This window comes from Brassica napus, chromosome C4 (assembly GCF_020379485.1).
Source record: "Brassica napus cultivar Da-Ae chromosome C4, Da-Ae, whole genome shotgun sequence".
Lineage (NCBI taxonomy): Eukaryota > Viridiplantae > Streptophyta > Magnoliopsida > Brassicales > Brassicaceae > Brassica > Brassica napus.
In genome coordinates, this window is record NC_063447.1 from 31952947 (window position 1) to 31972059 (window position 19113).

Sequence of the window (19113 nt, forward strand, 5' to 3'; positions counted from 1 at the left end):
ATTAAGAAAATCATTTGATTTGATTATATAGAAAACACGTAGAAAATAACTAAAAGTCAATCGATTGACCGTAACTAACTAAACGAGTAAGCGGTGAAAAATAAATAGGTGACTAGAGGTCCAGGCAAGTCCGGGTCGTGTATCGTGTCTCTCGTAGTCACGTGGATTTTTTATTCACTTTTTTTTTACCACGCGCGTGCAAGAGACTTACCGTAACAGACCAACGAACCATTCATTAAAACCCTAGCTTAGACCTTCCTTCTTATATCTCTCTCTCTCATCGTCCTCGTCTTCGTCGGTCATCTTCTTCCTCCTGATTCTTCGTCTCTTCGATTCACCGGAAAATTCGTGCCGCGCTGCTTCTTTCTCGGGGAACCTGTTGCTGAATTGCCCGATGGATCTGTCTAACCTCGCAGTAATCATTGCTGCGGCTGCTTGCAGTCCCAATCCCGACGAGCGTAAAGCTGCTGAGCAGAGTCTTGATCAGGTTATTGTTATCCGAACTAAGATTGACTTGATTAGACTGTGGTCAGCAATTTTCTCTAGGAAGATAGATCAATCGGTTTAATCTATGCTTGTGGAACATTGATTTATGCAGATTAAGCACACTCCGCAGCATTTGATAAGAGTTTTGCAAATTGTTGTTGACGGTGGATGTGACCCTGCTGTGCGCCAAGCTGCTAGTATCCATTTCAAGAACTTCATCGCTAAGCACTGGGATCCTCATTCTGGTAATTTTAATCGTTTTTGAGTCTCTTGAAATAAACGAAACTTGTTAGTCATTCCTTGTTTTTGTTGTGCAGGTGATCAGAGCAAGATCTTGCCAAGTGATAAGAATGTTGTCAGGGACCAGATTCTTGTTTATGTCTCTCAACTTCCACCTATTTTGAGGTACCAGCTATTGTACACCCTGCAGCATTCTTGTGCTCAATTTTTTCAAGTTTACCTCTGTTTGTTGGTCCTTATTATAGCATGTTATTGGTGTGTTTGTGATGCAGAGTTCAAATGGGAGAGTGTTTGAAGACATTGATTTACGCTGACTATCCTGAGCAATGGCCCCATCTCCTGGACTGGGTGAAGCATAACTTGCAAGATCAACAAGTTTATGGAGCCTTGTTTGTGTTGCGGATTATGTCTTCAAAATACGAGTTAGTTTGCCTTTTTACTTACGTCATGAATCTGGTTGTCCTAAAATGACCATGGGCTTAGGAGTTATTCTTTTTTTAATCACTTAATCTGAGATTCTTTACTCAGTGGTGCTTTTTACCTCCACTCTGCCTTCCGAAAAGGCTTCTTTGCACGAGTGATTTGTAGATTGTGTCTAGTCTTCTCCTAAATTTCTGTAGCTGTCTCTTGCTTATGTTGCCAACTTCCCATTCTTGAACTTACAAACCGTTGCATATTATCAGTAGTAGACTATCAGAAAAGTAATGCGCATGTAGGTTAGTTGGAGTGACATATCTCTGTGGGTTTGATATTATCAGTTCTCTTATTCAAATTCAGGGCACTAGCTTCTGTTTTTCTAGATAAAATAATTCATTTAGTATTTTTCCTCCCTCATATTCCCACTTTCTGTTTATAGGTTCAAGTCAGATGAAGACAGAGCACCCATTTACCGGGTAGTCGAAGAGACGTTTCCACATCTCTTGAATATATTCGACAAGCTCGTCCAAATTGAAAGTCCTTCTCTTGAAGTTGCAGACCATATCAAGCTTATTTGCAAGATATTCTGGTCATGCATTTATGTAAGTTGTACATCTTGTGGTACTTATTATGAACCGTTCTTTGCTTCCAAGCTTCAACTAGAAAAAAATATGGATTATATAGTTCTTGTTTAGGGATTTATATATCTCTTTCATCCTTCTTCTATCCAGCTAGAGCTTCCGAGACCATTGTTTGTTCCAAACTTTTTTAATGCTTGGATGGTTCTGTTCCTAAACATTTTGGAACGTCCTGTTCCCTTAGAAGGCCAACCTGAAGACCCTGAGCTTAGAAAATCATGGGGATGGTGGAAGACCAAGAAGTGGGTTGCTCACATTTTAAACAGGCTGTACACTCGGTATGCAGGATCATGAAAACCTATCTACTCACTTACAACCTTGAACCTTTTTTCATTTATCTTTAAATAACCTGTTTAAAAACCCATAACAGGTTTGGAGATCTGAAACTTCAGAATCCAGAAAATAAAGCCTTCGCCCAAATGTTTCAGACGAACTACGCTGCCAAGATACTGGAGTGCCACTTGAAATTGTTGAATGTCATTCGTATCGGTGGATATCTTCCTGACAGAGTCATCAACCTAATTCTTCAATATCTAAGCAACAGGTCGGATATTCTCTATGGCATACATACTTGTGATAATATTTAGAAATTAATTTGAATATGAGTACTCTGGATTTATTAAATAACAAAATTACACGTGAAGTCCCTGGGGAGAATCTTTTTGCTTTATTGTAGAGGTTTTAGTTAATCTATATATGCCTTTTCTGGTTTCTCCCAACCGTGATCACAGCGACAGTTAGAAATATTAAAATGTGTCTAGACTGCGAACTCGGAATTTGGTACCACTCGATTTTATCTTTACAAAGTCTTGGGTAAAATTTCTAGTTGCAGTTTCTATTTTTCCTTGAAAACTGATAAAGGCTTTGTCTGTATCTCGGTTCCTTTATCATGTTTGGTGTACCAGTTTTGTTATTGAGTTGTGTTGTGTATCTATGCAGTATCCCGAAGAATAGCATGTACACCTTACTGCAGCCCCACCTTGATGTTCTACTATTTGAGATCATTTTCCCTCTAATGTGCTTCAATGATGATGATCAAGTACTCTGGGATGAAGACCCGCATGAGTATGTGAGGAAGGGTTATGGTATGTCCTTGAAGTATTCTTCGTCTTGTTTTGATAATCCTAAAACATGCTTTTTTATAATAGCATTACTTGCTCTACAGATATAATTGAAGATCTGTACAGTCCCAGGACTGCATCTATGGACTTCGTGACTGAGCTGGTCAGAAAGCGTGGAAAAGACAACTTCCCAAAGTTTATACAGTTCATTGTGGGCATTTTTAAGAGGTACCCTCAAACTATATCTACAAATATAGAAAAGGGTCTAATTATATAATTGCGACATGATATAATTACTTTGTTTCTCTGTTTTAGATATGGTGAAGCACCTCTAGAACAAAAGCCCTATCGTCAAAAGGATGGTGCTCTGCTTGCTGTTGGGACACTCTGTGATAAACTTAGGCAGACCGAACCCTACAAATCGGAGCTGGAGAATATGTTAGTGCAACATGTTTTTCCTGAATTCAGCAGCCCAGCTGGTCATCTTAGAGCCAAGGTTTTAGTTACTGCTTTTGGTTATTTAGACCCCCTTCTCATTCGTTTCTGTTACGAAAATATACATCTATTCATTTATATTTATTCATTTGTTTAGGCCCCCTTCTCATTCGGTTCTGTTATGAAAATCATATCTCCAAATGCTTGGATTTCTCTACTACTACTTTGTGAAGTCACTGTGACTGAATTTCTTGTTCATCACTATCCTGTGATGTTTCTTGATGGATGCCTTTTGTGGGTTAGGATATGCCTGTTTAGGTGTTGCTGTTGACTAGTTTTTGTCATCCTTACCTTTCTAGGTGGCTGTGACATATTGGTTTCATCACATGGATGCTGTAACTTGTCAAGCTTATTTCTCAACATATTCTGTCTTCTGTGTAGGCTGCGTGGGTTGCAGGGCAGTACGCGAACATTAATTTTTCAGACCAAACCAACTTTTCCAAGGCACTGCATTGTGTTATCTCCGGAATGCGTGATCCAGAACTTCCTGTTCGGGTGGACTCAGTCTTTGCTTTGCGTTCATTCATTGACGCCTGCAAAAGTAAGTATTGCACCACCCTCTCTTTGTAAGATTTCCTGCGACTTTTTCCATCTTTGGGCCTTTTGTACTCAACGTGGATTAGTATAAATTCAACAAAATTTATCTGTCTTGCAGATTTAGATGAGATCCGTCCAGTTTTGCCTCAACTTCTTGACGGTACGCTTTTGGAATGATTTTGCTAATAGTTGTACTTACTACTGTTTTAATTCGCTCAAAAGCTAATCAACTGAAATAATCGGTATGGACTTGTGCTATGCAGAATTTTTCAAGCTAATGAATGAAGTTGAAAACGAAGATCTTGCATTTACTTTAGAGACTATCGTGTATAAGTTTGGAGAGGAGATTTCTCCTTATGCTTTGGGTTTGTGCCAGAACTTGGTAAGATAATATTCTGTTGTGTCCTCATTTTGAGTATAATTTTGCTTTCAGCACTAATAACCCTATTCTTGTTAATAACTTCCAGGCCAGTGCATTCTGGAAGTGTGTCGATACTGACAACGGTGATGATGAAGCTGATGATACTGGTGCGTTGGCTGCTGTGGGATGTCTCCGTGCCATCAGTACAATTCTTGAATCTATCAGTAGTCTCCCTCATCTCTATGGTCAGATTGAACCATACTTGTTGCCAATAATGCGTAAAATGCTGACAACTGATGGTCAAGGTATGCATAGTGTTTTCCAGATCCCATATATATTTGCAGTTTTTATCTGCTTCTTGTGTTCCTTTGAATGAATTACATTGAATGCATTGGGGTTTATGTAATTTGTAGATCTTAATCTAAACATGGTGATTTATTCACGTATTTTGTATGGACAGATGTGTTCGAGGAGGTCCTTGAGATCGTCTCGTACATTACTACTTTTTCACCCACGATATCGTTGGACATGTGGAGTTTATGGCCTTTAATAATGGAAGCACTCGTGGATTGGGCTATTGACTTCTTCCCAAGTATGAAACTTGCAGTTTTTTATAAAGTTCAATAATTCTTTTATTTTCTCTCTTTTGTTTGATCGTTCTTTTGAATTCATTAGACATATTGGTCCCTCTGCACAACTACATATCCCGGGGGACTGAGCATTATCTCACTTGCAAGCAACCAGATTACCAACAAAGTCTTTGGAGTGTGATATCTTCGGTAAGCTCACTATACTTTTATTCATAAAGAAATGAAGTAGTTTATATTCGTTAACTAATTTGTTAATTTCTTTACCATGACAGCTTATGGCAAACAAGAATATTGATGATAGTGACCTTGAGCCAGCTCCGAAGCTATTAGGGATCGTGCTTCAGACCTGTAAGGGCCATGTGGACCAATGTATGGAGCCTTACTTGAGAATCACATTAGATCGGCTACGAGGTGCTGAGAAATCTTCCTTTAAATGTCTTCTGATTGAAGTGGTAAGCAAAGTAGTCCAGTTAAATTTTGCTAATTGCTGCTTTGTTTAGATTCCTTTCACAGAGTCAAGCTAAGCTGTTGTATTTCCTGATTGTCTGAATGTAATGCTCTAACACCCTTTGGGCAGGTTGCAAATGCCTTCTACTACAATGCCCCTTTGACACTGGGCATATTGCAACGCTTGGGTTTCGCAACCGATATTTTGACTATATGGCTCCACATGCTGCAAGAAAAGAAGAAGAATGGTGCACATGCTAACTTCAAGGGGTGGGTGAATCTAATCTGTGTATCCTCTCATCTCTCTTATCTTCTCTTCACATTTCATTTCAAGATAAACAATCTTCCTTGCTTAAAATGCAGAGAGCATGATAAGAAAGTTTGCATCTTGGGTTTGACGTCAATTCTCAGTCTTCCTGCTGGTCAATTACCCGGAGAAGTCTTGCCACATGTATTCAGGGCTCTTCTTGAGCTTTTAGTGGGATACAAGGATCAACTTGCTGGTCAGTGCCTTTTACTGTCTCTGTTTTTTTCTTTCTTATTATGACAGACCCTCACTGATATTCCTCTTTGAACGTGTATAACAGAAGCTGCAAAGGCAGAAGAGGAAGAAGATGAAGAAGATGGTGATGACGACAACATGGATGACTTTGAGACAGATGATGAAGATGATGAAGATGATGAGGAGAATCCAGATGAAACTGATGAAAGTAAACTCCGCAAGCTAGCAGCACAGGTTTGTCTTCTAAACCCCTTAGAATCAAAGCCTCTCAAGTGATATTTCTTGAAGAAGGTATTACTATGCTTGTGAGTAGTGGTTCACTGTCGTCGCTTCCTGTTGTGCATTATCTTTATAGGCAAAGGACTTCCGCTCTTACAGCGATGATGATGATGAGTTTTCAGAGGATGATTATAGCGATGAGGAATTAGACTCTCCAATTGATGAAGTGGATCCTTTCATACTCTTCATGGATGCTGTCACAGGTACCAAAGATCTATCATGTGTGTGTATATATATATATTGATAGATGGTATAATCTTCTGATTTGCTATTCTATTAATCTTATTAGCAATGCAAGCAACGGACTCGCTCAGGTTCCAAAGCCTTAGGCAGACACTAGACCCGCACTACGAAGGGCTCGCAAACAATATCGCTCAGCACACGGAGCAGAGAAGAGCTGAGATACTAAAGGAGCAACTTGAAAAGCAAGCATCCACAACAGTTCTTTCCTGATTTCACTTGGCTGCATTTTTTTGTTTTGTTTGTAAGCCTTTTTATCCAAAAAAAAGGAAGTAGAGAGGCTTATCTTAGGTGAGTCTGGTCGACTCTCAAATCATGTCTCAGAGATATCAATCTCTGCCATCTCCAGTTTTGCATTTCATCATCATTTTTTTTTAATCATCCAATAGACTAAAACAGAAGACCATATCTTTTTTCTTTTCAAACAGAACAGATTATTAACCCTTTGGAGAGGGGTGTTTTATGTTCTCCGATTGGGATTGGTGGCATATATTTTTTTTTAAACTATGGGCTTTTATGTTTGTTTAATTATCATTTACGGCTGTAGCAGTTCCTTTATCTTGATTGGTTGACTTAAATCGTTCGTTAGAGCCTGTGTTCGTTCTCAGCCATCGCCAGTTAAGCTGTAGTTAAATGGATTCCATTGTGATAAACGGTCAATTTTGTCCACTTTGGTTTCACAGTTATAAACTCATTGTTTATGAGATTAGAAATCTAAATACTAAGTTATACTAAGAGGCTAGATGGTAACCTGCAGTTGTCTTTAAAAAAGCTTAATCTCTTGAATTAGAGTGGACATCTTGTTTTTTTGGTTCGGTTCGGTCAATTCATTTTTGACTCTAAAGATATATCATCGATTTAGATACTTATGAAATTCGGTTTGGTTTCTCGATTTTGGATAAATGTGTCCAGATTTATGGACCAAAATCTCGTATGGACCAAATGGTCAAAAAATATTCTACAGCTTCTAAAAAAAATCTGTATGGGACCTCTATCATATAAATTATTTTAACACCCTTAGAGCATGTCCATCCATTAGAACCCATTAGAAGTCTTAATTTAATAATTAAGAGTAAATAAGATGATTTGGCAAGTTTAGAACCTTGGTTAATGGAAATAATTTTTTTCTCCTCCAATGGAAGAACCCCTATAAAACTTAAATAATTATTAAATAATTATAAGTTGAATTTTTAAATTTAAATTTTATAAAACTTATAAATTATTAGATTTCATAAAATTTAAATACAAATTTATAATTAGCAATTTTTAACAGACATCTTCTTCTCAACTCTGTTCCATGTTTCAATTGTTTAGTAGATCAAACCAAAAAAACCTATAAAAAGATTGTAAAACATGACATACTTGTTCTCTGCTTTGGTGGCAAGGCCATCTTCTGATTCGTGAGAACAGTTGATTGTCTAAAACTCTTCTGGTTCATGTGCCTGGATCTCCCAGTATCTCTCTGCAATAAAGCCTAGTGTAGGAAACTGCAGTTGAAGCAAAAAAAAGTATCATACCTTGCTGCATGAAAACAATGGTTACCTGAATCTGATATACATAATTAGACTGGTAGTTCTGAAAATTACCTGACAGGGACCATAACTTATTACACGACTCCTCTCTTTATTGCCCGTGGAGTCAATGGAGAACCTATCTTTCAGAAGCATAGTCTGAAATCTAGTGAAAGAAGCACCAATGCGTAGGTCTATCTCCTGGAGAGTTCAAAAGAAAATATTAGCTAGCAGTAGCACAAATCTAATAGAGTTATTAACACAATAGCATTACAGGGGTGTCAGGAGAAAACTCACTTGTCTAGCATCAACAGTCTGAGCAAACAACTAATTAGGCTCTCTGAGATTTTGAACTGCTTCATGAATTTCCCTAAGAATTCAAATGTCAACACACCATTACACTAGATTCTATTGTTTAATGTAGAGTGAGAACATACAAAAGAAAATAGCGGGTTTTAGCATTCTTTAACCTGTCAATTAACGCAGAGAAATGAGTCCTCCGTATATACATATTATGTTTCACAGCTCTACAAACATCCACAACTTCAAATGCAGTGTTTTCACCTTCCCTATCACAATCAAGCCACAGCACTAGCCAATCGCTTCTCCTAGCATCCTCCTCCTATGTCTTCTTGATATTTTTCTTATCCTAACCAACTCAAAACCAGAATTAATCAAAAAATTGAAAAATCCAGCAAATCTAACTTCATCATAAGATCGATCAAAAATCTAACTAGATCAGACCTCGGGGACGTGTTTCATTACCGGAGCTTGGTACAGATCCGCCGGGTTGCAGGAGTGCCACCTGCAGGATTTCGCCACCGACAGCTTCTCCGCCACATTCAACACCGTCACGGGTCCACCGCCTCGCCGCGACATCGCTGGGGAAACCCTAAATCGATCCTTAGATACGGCTGTCTTTACGCAACAACAAAGAGGAGAGAAATCGAGATTGGAGGAAGAAAAAAATTGATTTCAGATCAAAACGCGAAGAAGACAAAGGACGGAAGGAGAAGCAGAGAAAGAGAGAGACAACAGGAGTACCAATACAAAAGTGACAGGTAAGAGTTGCTTACCAATCCTAAAACTCCCATATTAAGGGGCGGTTCTATCCTTTTTTTACTTTTTTTCATTTTTTTTTTTTTTTGTCTTTTGTTTAAAACCCTACTGAAAAGCCTCCCAACGAAGGTGGTCTTAGTGAAACTAAATTAAAATAAAATTAAAAACAAAAAAATTAAAAAAAGTTGTGGTCGCAGGCGTAGGATTTTTCTTCCTCATTCTCTGCGTCTTTTCTTCTACTACTCCTCGTCTTCAACCCTGTTCCACTGCATCGGCATCGACGATGAAGCTTGTTATCCACCATGTTAAATGGCGTCAAAACTCGTAACATCCCTTGCTTTATCTTGAGCTCCGATACCACAACCTCTTCTCAGGCTTTATTCTCCAACTCCTCCGCCGGTTTGGTGAACCACAACTAAACCTGATTGAGACATCGATCCCCAGCGAACCCAACAGCTTCGGTGCTCAACATGTATTCGATTCCATGACATCTGCATCGTGGATGAAGCTCTTCATCCACCGTGGCCTACTCTCTTCCAAGACCAGAGCTTGAAATCTTCACTGAACCCATGTGCCTTCACCACACTAAGATTCACCACCGCAGCTTGTCCTCTCCAAGTTCTCTGTCTGTCACTGTTCCCTCATCTCTCTTATGCGACCTCCGGTGATCCCTTGTGTCCATTTAAGACGAGTATAGCACCGATATACTCGATATGCATGAAAAATCTTGCTTTCAAGGCCTAAGTATTGAGAAATGGAAGCTAAATCAACAGCTTTTTCAGGTCCTATACCAAGATTGAGCTCTGTCAAAGACACATCTTCAATAAGAGTGGGATCAGTCAGAGTTTTGATGTCAAGCCTCTCGAGACAAACACTTCACTGAAAATTCTTATAAAAATTAAAGTGGACTTTTGCGTTTTTTAACTTATGATGTGTATTGAAACCTGCAGCTATTGAATGGTCTCTCTGTGGAATGTAGGAAGTTTGGAGATGTTTCGGCGAGTAAAGTACTTATAATTTCAAAAGATATGAAAGATGCCAGGTCTAGTAAAAGCAGCTAGTGTTGGCTTACCAGCTTGTGCAATTATCTATGAGATTTTATACTGTGTCAAAGTCAATACATCCGGCTTGTTACTTAATAAAGTCTCAACCTTTTTTTATGCTAAAGACACAAAAAAAAAAAATTTAATGATTATCATTTACTTAACATATGTAACTATAAATTTTATGAATATATTTGATTTATCTTTACAAACATCAAACGTATTTTTACAAAGTTATGATGTGAAAGTATTAGTAAAACTCCAAAAACTAGATATATAAACAATTGATATAATTTTTATTATATATTAGATGAGTATAACTAGTACAACTGGTACAACTTTGATATTCAGAAATTGATAAAACAAATTTGGTATTCCATATGAGAAAACAATCATATTCCCAATTGGTATGTACTCAAAAAGTTTCTTTTAATTTATTTGAAGTTTTGGAAAAAAAACTATTACATAATTCCATAAGTTTACATGATCTATCTTATACTTTTAAGGTTTGTTAAGTTATTTGTCCACATAATTTTTGGAAAACATACATGAAATGTATTTATACAAAATTGATGATTTCATTGTAATCAGGCAATGTCACGTAAACCTAAAGAAGTGGTACAACTAAGGTAATTGTATTTATTATGAGGTACAACTCATATTTTTAGATTTCACTGTCAAAGTACAACTATGCACAAACTGGCACAACTAAAAAACTAGTACAACTATGTATCGTCGGTATAACTAGAAAACTGGTACAACTCTTTGTTGTTTTATTTAGTATTGTTTTAAATGTGTATCACGTTTTAAACGTGTATCATGTTTTAAACATTGTGGTTGAACACTAAAATTGAGTAGTTGTACCATTCATATATATATCATTATCACTTGTCATTATTTGCTTATGCAAAAAAAAATCAAATGACCAAATTGGTGTGTGTTTATAATGGTCTCTCCTAAAACAATTAATTTTTTAAATATATTTTTTTGGCAATTATTACACTATCTCATAAGTTTTCATGTTCCACCTTATATTTTAAGGGTTTGTTTACATGTTTGTCCACTATATTTTTGAAAACATACACCGAATGCATTTTAACCAAATTTATGATTCGATTATATGTGATATCAGATATGTAAACATATAGAAGTAGTAAAACAGGGGTATATTTATTTTTGATGTGGTACAACTAAGGTTTTCAATTTCACTACCAAAATACAACTATGTACAAACTTGTACACCCCAAAATTTGGTACAACTACGTGTTATTAAAAGAACGTAGTTGTATCGGTTAAACCAATCATACATATTTTTCTCGTAGTTATATTAGTTTTACTATTTATATCGATCATATTAATCTACTTTTCTTTTAATTTTGTGTCTTTTAGGCTTTCATTTTCTTGATGGAGGTATATTTCTATTGATAACATTAAAATATTTTCCAAGTATGTGTAATGTCTATAGAAAATCATATATAAAATTATTGGTATGCCATCTCTTCATGTCGAAATATGTAAGTTTCACCATGTTTTATTGTATATGTGTTTACAATTTCTTTATTTCATATCTTATTTTTAAATCCATAAAAAGAAAATAGATGTTGGGGCGAGAAGTCTATCACCTAGTGTTAGATATGTTTCTTATTATTTTTATGATTTTTTTTCTTTTTTTGCAATGCTTACACCATCACGTAAGTTTGCATCATTTAGATAGATTCCTTATTATTTTAATATTTTTTTTACTTTTATTTTCAGTTTTTACACCATCTCATAAGTTTGCATGATTTACCTTATACTTTAAAAGTTTGTTAACTTCTTTGTCCACATAATTTTTGGAAAACATACATGAAATGTATTTTAACCGGGAAAAGTCATGTAAACATAAATAAATTGTACAACTGAGGTAAATGTATTTATTATGTGGTACAACTAATATTTTTTTTTATTTCACTGTCAAAGTACAACTATGCATAAACTGGTACAACTGAAAAACTAGTATAACTATGTACAGTCAGTACAACTAGAAAACTGGTATAACTATACTTATTATTTGATTTAATATTTTTAAAAAAATTTGGATCACATTTAAAATGTGGATCACGTTTTAAATGTGTATCATGTTTTATACATTGTGGTTGAACACTAATGTCGATTCGTTGTACTAGTTGTACATTACTTAAATATTATTGCGTAATTGAACATGTTGTATTAGTTATACCAAAAAACGTGTACATTTAAACTAAACAATGTTTTTTCATAACAAACATAACTTTCAAAAGGAACATAAGTTTTAATAGTTTCGAAAGCTATAAAAAAACAAGTTTAGCATCAAAGGAACATAAGTTTTAATATCACTTGCATGAAAGAGACCTGAACGGATGAGAAGGCTTATCCAACCACTAAGTTATATTTTCAGTATACTCTTCTAAATCCTCTTCTACTATAACATTTTCGGCTTCACTACTGTTTTCTTCGGCTTCGGTATTAAAGATGATTTTAAAAAAAAATAGTACAACTAGTAAAACAAATAATTATCCAAATACATATTATATAAAATAAACTTTTAACATATTTTGACGAATCCATACAGTGGAAGATTGGACCAACTTTTTCATATATTCTACATCATCCTCTTCTATAACATCATTCACAAGCTGAAAACAAAACCTAATATAACCATATTAATTGTAAAGTAATACACGTTCTAGTTGTTCTAATTATACTAGTTATACTATGTATACTTGTTGTAGATGTACTAGTTATACACGTTTTAATTGTATTAGTTATACTAGTTTTAGTTGTACTAGTTGTACTAGTAATATTCTGTGTTCTTCGTTTTCAAAAATTTTGTACATTGAAGATGAGATTCAATATATATGAGCGAAAATGGATCGAGAATGATGTGGAACTGATCGATTTGGGATAAGAACGAAATTTCGTAAGGTTTTGAGAATTTTTTAGATTTTGATTTGGATTTTGGAATGGAGAAATTTTGATAAAATTGAAAAAAAAAATCTAGGGTTTTAAGGTTGTGAATCATGATTGATTATGGAGTAGATGAAAATAGAGTAACAAAGAAGGGAATAGATGAATGTTACTTAATTTTCAGTTTGGTTTCGGTGAAATAGTTACGTTTTTGTTTCAAAAAAAAAATCATGTTTCAAAAAAAAGTTATGAAAGATGGAGATGAACGTGAGAGTGACGATTGAAATAGAGAAATTTAGAGATTTAGGGATCCAGATTGAGTAGGATCGGGTTAGTGGGTTACGATAGTAAGTGGGTGAATTAGTAAATAAGTAAAGCTTCTTAAGTTTCATGGTTTTTTCTCCGTATTTTTGATTTATTTTTAATTCATTTATTAAATAAAAAAGAGGAGGTCCATTATAGAATTTTTTGACCCCATGTGGTCCATTGTAGAATTTGATTCCAGATTTATCTATCTTGAATATCTGCTTAAACCGTTTTCTTGTATGCCAAGAGGCTTTGAGCAAATGGTTGCTGTCAACTCTGCTGCACTAGAATTCGACTCCGAGTGCCACCACAACCAGAGTGGGGGTTTTATAGTTGACCCAGTGGACCCGATGAAAGAAATAAAAGAATATAGAAAACCATCTAAAAGGATTCATTCTTTGATATGTCATAGGACAATGTGTGCCCTACTACGTTATCGGGTTCATTTTCGAAAATATTGGTGTTACTGTCGACTTTTTCATTATTATTATACGTAAAATTAAGAAATACTACTAATGCTTGAATTCAATAATCAGTTATATTAGTATTGTCGACTATGCTTTCCTTTCCTAATGATATATTCCTATTAGTTTTTGTTTTTTCCATCAACTTGCGTCATGTAACAACTTTCTTTTCGGGGTCCTATGAACGTATTGATTGGATTAGGTGCATCGAATTCGGTGTTCGTGAAATCGATGGTAATCTAAGGAGATGGAAACCTTTAAATATACTCCCTCTCTATTTAAATATAAGATGTTTAAGGTTTTACACACGTATTAAGAAACAATAAATACACTATTTTAAATGTTATTTTTTTGATTATATCAATAAAGTTTCACCACTCATAATTTTAATTTTTAATTTATGTTTGAATTTTAAAAATAAATGCATTAATTATATCTCAAAACATCATACATTTATATAGAAGATAAAAATATAGAACATTTTACATTCGTATCCGGAGGGAGTAGAAAACTATTTTTAGGCCGTAACAGATAGACAAATATGATTATTTAATTGACATAAAAAGAAGAAGGCAAATATGATTAAGTAACATATACAAATGATAGTTTTGATCTTCTAAATTCATATATAGATTAATCAATTTTTAAACACCATTTTTTATTTACAAGATTTTATTAGAACTTTAATTGCACAATCATAAGAACATGTATATAGCCGACGAAAAAAAATGATGGCTAAAACAAAATTCGGTGGTTGCTTGAAAGGGCTATATTTTCGATCATTTTGACACGATACCAAAATATTTAAACTTTTGATATAAGAACCATTTCCAATTTGAGTGAAGAAGTTATTCTGTAAATAGATTTGACTTCTAGAAGGTGAACCCACACATACTATACATTGTTAGTATGAGTGTCTTTTCTTTTATGATTTGACAATAACAATAAAATTTGAAGTTTTAATTAGATTTTTGCCTTTTTAATATTGAAATACCTATAACATTATGGACTAACGACTTTTCATTCTTATCAACAAATTATAACACAAGCGTTAGGTGCCAATGACACTTCTAAAACCTTCATTTTCGTGCTTTTCTGCAAACGAATCAAATCAATCTATTTCAATCCTTGGATCCAATTCATGAGCCTCCATTAGTTATGTAAAGCCTTTTCTAATTTTAATTATCTGATAACCAAGCTTCAACTTTACAAGGGAAGATAATTCGAAGGTAGCCCACAGAGCATGAAATTATATATATTGCGACGTTAGTTGATTAGGAATACGACCAGTTACATGAAAATGATTTGTATTGCTTGCAGCTAACTCAATTGGTTTAGAGAAAATTTGATTAGATTAATCAAGATTCGAGTGTAAATATGACAATATGTTTGAGTTGAAATGTAATGTTTTTCTTCTTTGCTCTAACAAAATCACTTCTTACGTATTTAATCAAACATGATTTCTACCTAAGCAACTAATTAACTAACCAATATGAAACCTAATTGCTCATAACAAACAAGTTATGAAATTTTATTGCGACCTTTCCAAGTTCGGAATTTTTCTCTTCTACTTTTGTAAATGAGATCAAAACTCAAAGTATATAGTCTTTGGTGTCCTGAATATATATGTAACTTTGAGCCAAAAGCTGTGCAACGTCCAAGGTATGAAATCATATATACAACCAAATCAATTGAATATGTGACGAAATGTGAGCAACATGCACTGATTAATGTTACAAAAAAAAAACATGCACTGATTATGTTGCAACATAATTTGAACTAGATCTCGACCCGCGCAACCGCGCAGGCTTTTGTTTTCATTTATTTTTATATAAATATTTTGTTTTCAATTATAAATTGGTATATATATATATATATATATATATATATATATATATATATATATATATGTGTTTATCAATTTTTAAAACATAATAAGTTTACTGTATATTTTTTCATTGAATAGATTGTTTCAAACTTTTACATGTATTTGTATCTTCTTCTATATATATATATTTTCGGATTATTATTTCATTATTAAAATCATAACTATATATATAAAGATTAGTAAAATATTGTTTTATCGTCATATTCAAAGATATTGTAATATTTCACAAATTTATAAAGTTTTTAAAAAATTAAACTTTTCGTTTCATAGATATATATTATTGAGTAAATAATTAAACATTTAGTTTTTTTTTTAATTTTTAAAATAAACTATATAGTTTAAAATTTGTTTTCATTGGTTTAAGGTAGTAAATATTAATCATTTTTAGATAAAATGATTTTTGTTATTTAAAAAAAAATCTTTATAATTTTAAAAGTTAACATCGACAAATATTTAAATATTTAGCATATAGAGGTATAGTATTACAATATTAAATTATATCTATTTAATTTATACTATATATAAATCCAATGGATCATCTATTGTTTAAATCCAATTATTGATAACCCAATAAAAATTTCTGGTAGGCCTAAAATTTAAATGATAAGATTAGATATTAAATGTAATATGACTTTCTAGGAATAGATCTATTTTTTAAAAAATCACACATAAATCAAGGTTGTGACTTCTGTTTTAATATAAAAGATAGGCAAGATCATGAGGCTACCTCGTCTTGATCATCGGGCTTCTCTTGAGATCGATCAGACCCGTTCTCCAATGTAAGAAGAAAGACTCGACGATTTCTCCCTCTCCCCCAAGAACACGATGCTCAGCCTCAAGCTCGTCAGACAATCACCTACACTCCCGATCATACTGATCGATCATGAGATTACCCTTCACCTTCGACTGAAGACAAAAACCAAGAAAATAAAATAACGCATAGACCGAAAGAAGAAAACAATAACCGAAAATCACGAGACTTACTTAAGCCTCAAGAGAAGTCCATTCAACGTACGACTGAGAAAAAATCAAATCCCCAGGAGTGAGCGCGGAACTCGAAGACGAACGAAAGCTATAGAATAGCTTGGCATACTCCTCGGGCGGCATTAACAGGGAGGCAGAGTCCTCTCGCGAAGCAGGCATCCTCCCATCTCCCCCCTTAGAGTTGGTAGACCCCGCATGCTCATCAGCACCAACCTCGCCAATGTCCTTCACAACCGGCAAAACACCAGGATCACGAGGAGAAACCACCGGAGAAAGAGCCATCAAAAGCTCGAGATTGGGAGGATTTGACAAGGGCGTCGAATTCAACTTATTCCCCACCTCCCCCATGGAAGAACATGCAACATGAACATCAACAGAGTCGGCGACAAGAACAACAACGGAACTCGGAGGCGGCACCGGCAAAGACGAGGCATTTCCCTTCAGACATTTCAGAGAAAAACCAGATGCAGACTCCTTGATGACGTCAGAGTACTCGGGAATATGCCTCTTAACTCTCCCTGTCTTCCGCGGTGAATCTCCTCTCTTCCTTTCTAACGATTCAGAGGCAGAGGGAAGCATGGAATCATTCATCTCCCGACAAGCTGAACAAAATAAACAACAATGATAAGAGCAAGGATGGTAAAATGGAATAAATCTGATAGGAAAATCAAGAAAGATAAATGAGACTCACCGACGTTGATACGAGGAATACTACGATGAACCCTAGCGACGCTAAGATCGTTCCACAAAAGACAAGTAAAACTACCACGTTGTGGATTCCATTCAGTCCTAAAAACCACGGAGGGATCATATACGGAAGAAGAGCTGACACGCACAAAGAAATATTTTTGTTGCCAACCGTCGACTTTGGATGGACCACGCCCCACTAAAAGGCCGCAGCGAGTCTTAATGCTAACAGAGAACGTCTCGTCAGTGATCATATTCATCTGATAAATCGCTTTGAAAAACTCAGCATCAACATCAACGCCGACCTCCGTGCCAAGAACTAGAGCCACCACTATATTTCGAATAGCGGCCGGAGACATCTGAGAAATTGCTACATCGCGTCTCTGAGCATAGGAAGCCAGCAATCGTGGAAGAAGAAACCATAGTTTCGACTGAGCAAAGTACAGACTGTATAAGCATATCCATCTTGGGGGGGGGGGGGACGACCACGACCTCTCCTCAGGAAGTGGAACCCTCATCTCGATGTCCTCCGGGAAAGCACACTTCTTTCTCAAACGCTTCAAAGAATCCTCATTGAGCGAGGAGGAACGTATGATCCCATGATCACTCCCAGGCGAACCGTCGGCCGAATCTTCCTTTGAACCTGACTCACCATCAGAATTGTCACCTAATGCGTACGACAAAACCGGACCCGGCGGGTTGAGTATTTCCTCAAGGCCCACAGTAGCTGAATTCGCCGGTAGAGGAGCGGAACCGGAGGCTGACAAAGCAAGAAGGAGTTCATCAACATTCGTCATCTTAGGAGTTCTAATTAAAGATGAAAGATGTTCATCCATCGGAGAAATGAAAGAGATAAAGCAACAAGAAATTTGAAAATAGCGGAAATAAAAAGACCTAGCGACGACGGAGGAAATAAATCGAGAAAGTAAAGAGGAAGATACCTTAAATGCAAGGGAACGATGGTAAGTCAGGGAATCGAGGAAGCACAAGCAATAAGTGAGGAACATAAGATGACAAGGCAAGCAGGGCGGCAGGAAATCTACTCTGACGCCTATCGATGTGACTAAACGACTTTCGGAATGACAAGAATTGACGCCCTACTTCAACCGATTCAACTCTCGAGGATAACAAGCCATTGAAAGGGCAACACGCGTCCTTGACACACACACATGCACAACTCGCTCAAAAGTAATAATTACGTCCGACGCATACCAACGTGCTAGACTCGGGGGGGGGGGGGGCTATTGTTTGAGGATGGGCCTTCGGCCCATTAGCGAGTTGAACATATATTCACCCAAAGAAACCCAACAACGAAGTGACGGCCCATATGTCTGGATAACCCGTCGGTGCACGCAAGGAACAGACACCTAGAAGTATAGGCTGCGCCGATCGCCGATTGTAGATGCAAACCTACGCAAGCTAAAGTACAATCATGATCGCCGAACCAACCCTCTGACACACAACCACTATGACGCATGAATAATGGACCGAAGTAGTATAAATAAGAGAGCATTCAAAGGAAGGGGGACACAAGTTCACAGAGCAGAATCTAGAAAGAGATTAGAGAGAGAAATATTTTCGAGTTTCTACGTTCATCATACGACGACGAGTTCTTTCTTTGTATCTCTTTTTGGTCTTTTGCGTACATTTCAATAAACAAAACTTTGGCCCCTTTCTAATCACATTTAACTCCTAATAATCGTCTTCTAAACCCCATTACCGGATTTAGGATTCAAAAATTGGCGCTAGAAGGAGGGGGCTAGAATTCTTAGACGCACGAAGTTTAGCGGTGGTAAAAACAGAATTTACAGTCAGCCGTCGTCGTCATTATCAACCCATAGTCACAGAGTAACATCCAGAAAGTGGCAGACCGAGAGCTTATTAAATGACACATGTGATAGAAACCTACTTACAACAACTCTCTCAACCACTCCCAAAAACAACAAGTAACAA

The 19113-nt window shown here is 35.9% G+C and overlaps 1 protein-coding gene and 1 long non-coding RNA gene across 4 annotated transcripts; one reads left to right on the top strand and one right to left on the bottom strand.

The window, feature by feature from the left end:
• The first annotated feature begins 236 nt into the window (after positions 1–236).
• LOC125585144 (importin beta-like SAD2 homolog) lies at positions 237–6800 on the top strand. The gene is made up of 22 exons (XM_048753718.1): positions 237–487; positions 599–731; positions 804–891; positions 999–1148; positions 1583–1745; positions 1875–2059; positions 2152–2325; positions 2721–2866; positions 2947–3070; positions 3158–3338; positions 3719–3878; positions 3993–4034; positions 4138–4256; positions 4342–4540; positions 4696–4827; positions 4911–5014; positions 5098–5277; positions 5403–5542; positions 5636–5775; positions 5860–6008; positions 6130–6256; positions 6343–6800. The coding sequence occupies exons 1-22, from the start codon at positions 395–397 to the stop codon at positions 6504–6506; spliced, it is 3093 nt and encodes a 1030-aa protein (XP_048609675.1). The 5' UTR covers positions 237–394; the 3' UTR covers positions 6507–6800.
• Positions 6801–7494: 694 nt separating this feature from the next.
• Positions 7495–8892, bottom strand: LOC125585145. Of its 3 annotated transcripts, XR_007322070.1 has the most exons (5): positions 8549–8890; positions 8275–8453; positions 8102–8174; positions 7880–8005; positions 7495–7780 (listed from the first exon to the last, which is right to left on the bottom strand). It is a non-coding gene; the product is annotated as an uncharacterized LOC125585145 (long non-coding RNA). The 3 variants fall into 3 exon arrangements; XR_007322071.1 differs by having other exon boundaries at positions 8102–8453; positions 8570–8892; XR_007322069.1 differs by having other exon boundaries at positions 8102–8453; positions 8549–8891.
• Between the last annotated feature and the right edge of the window lie 10221 nt (positions 8893–19113).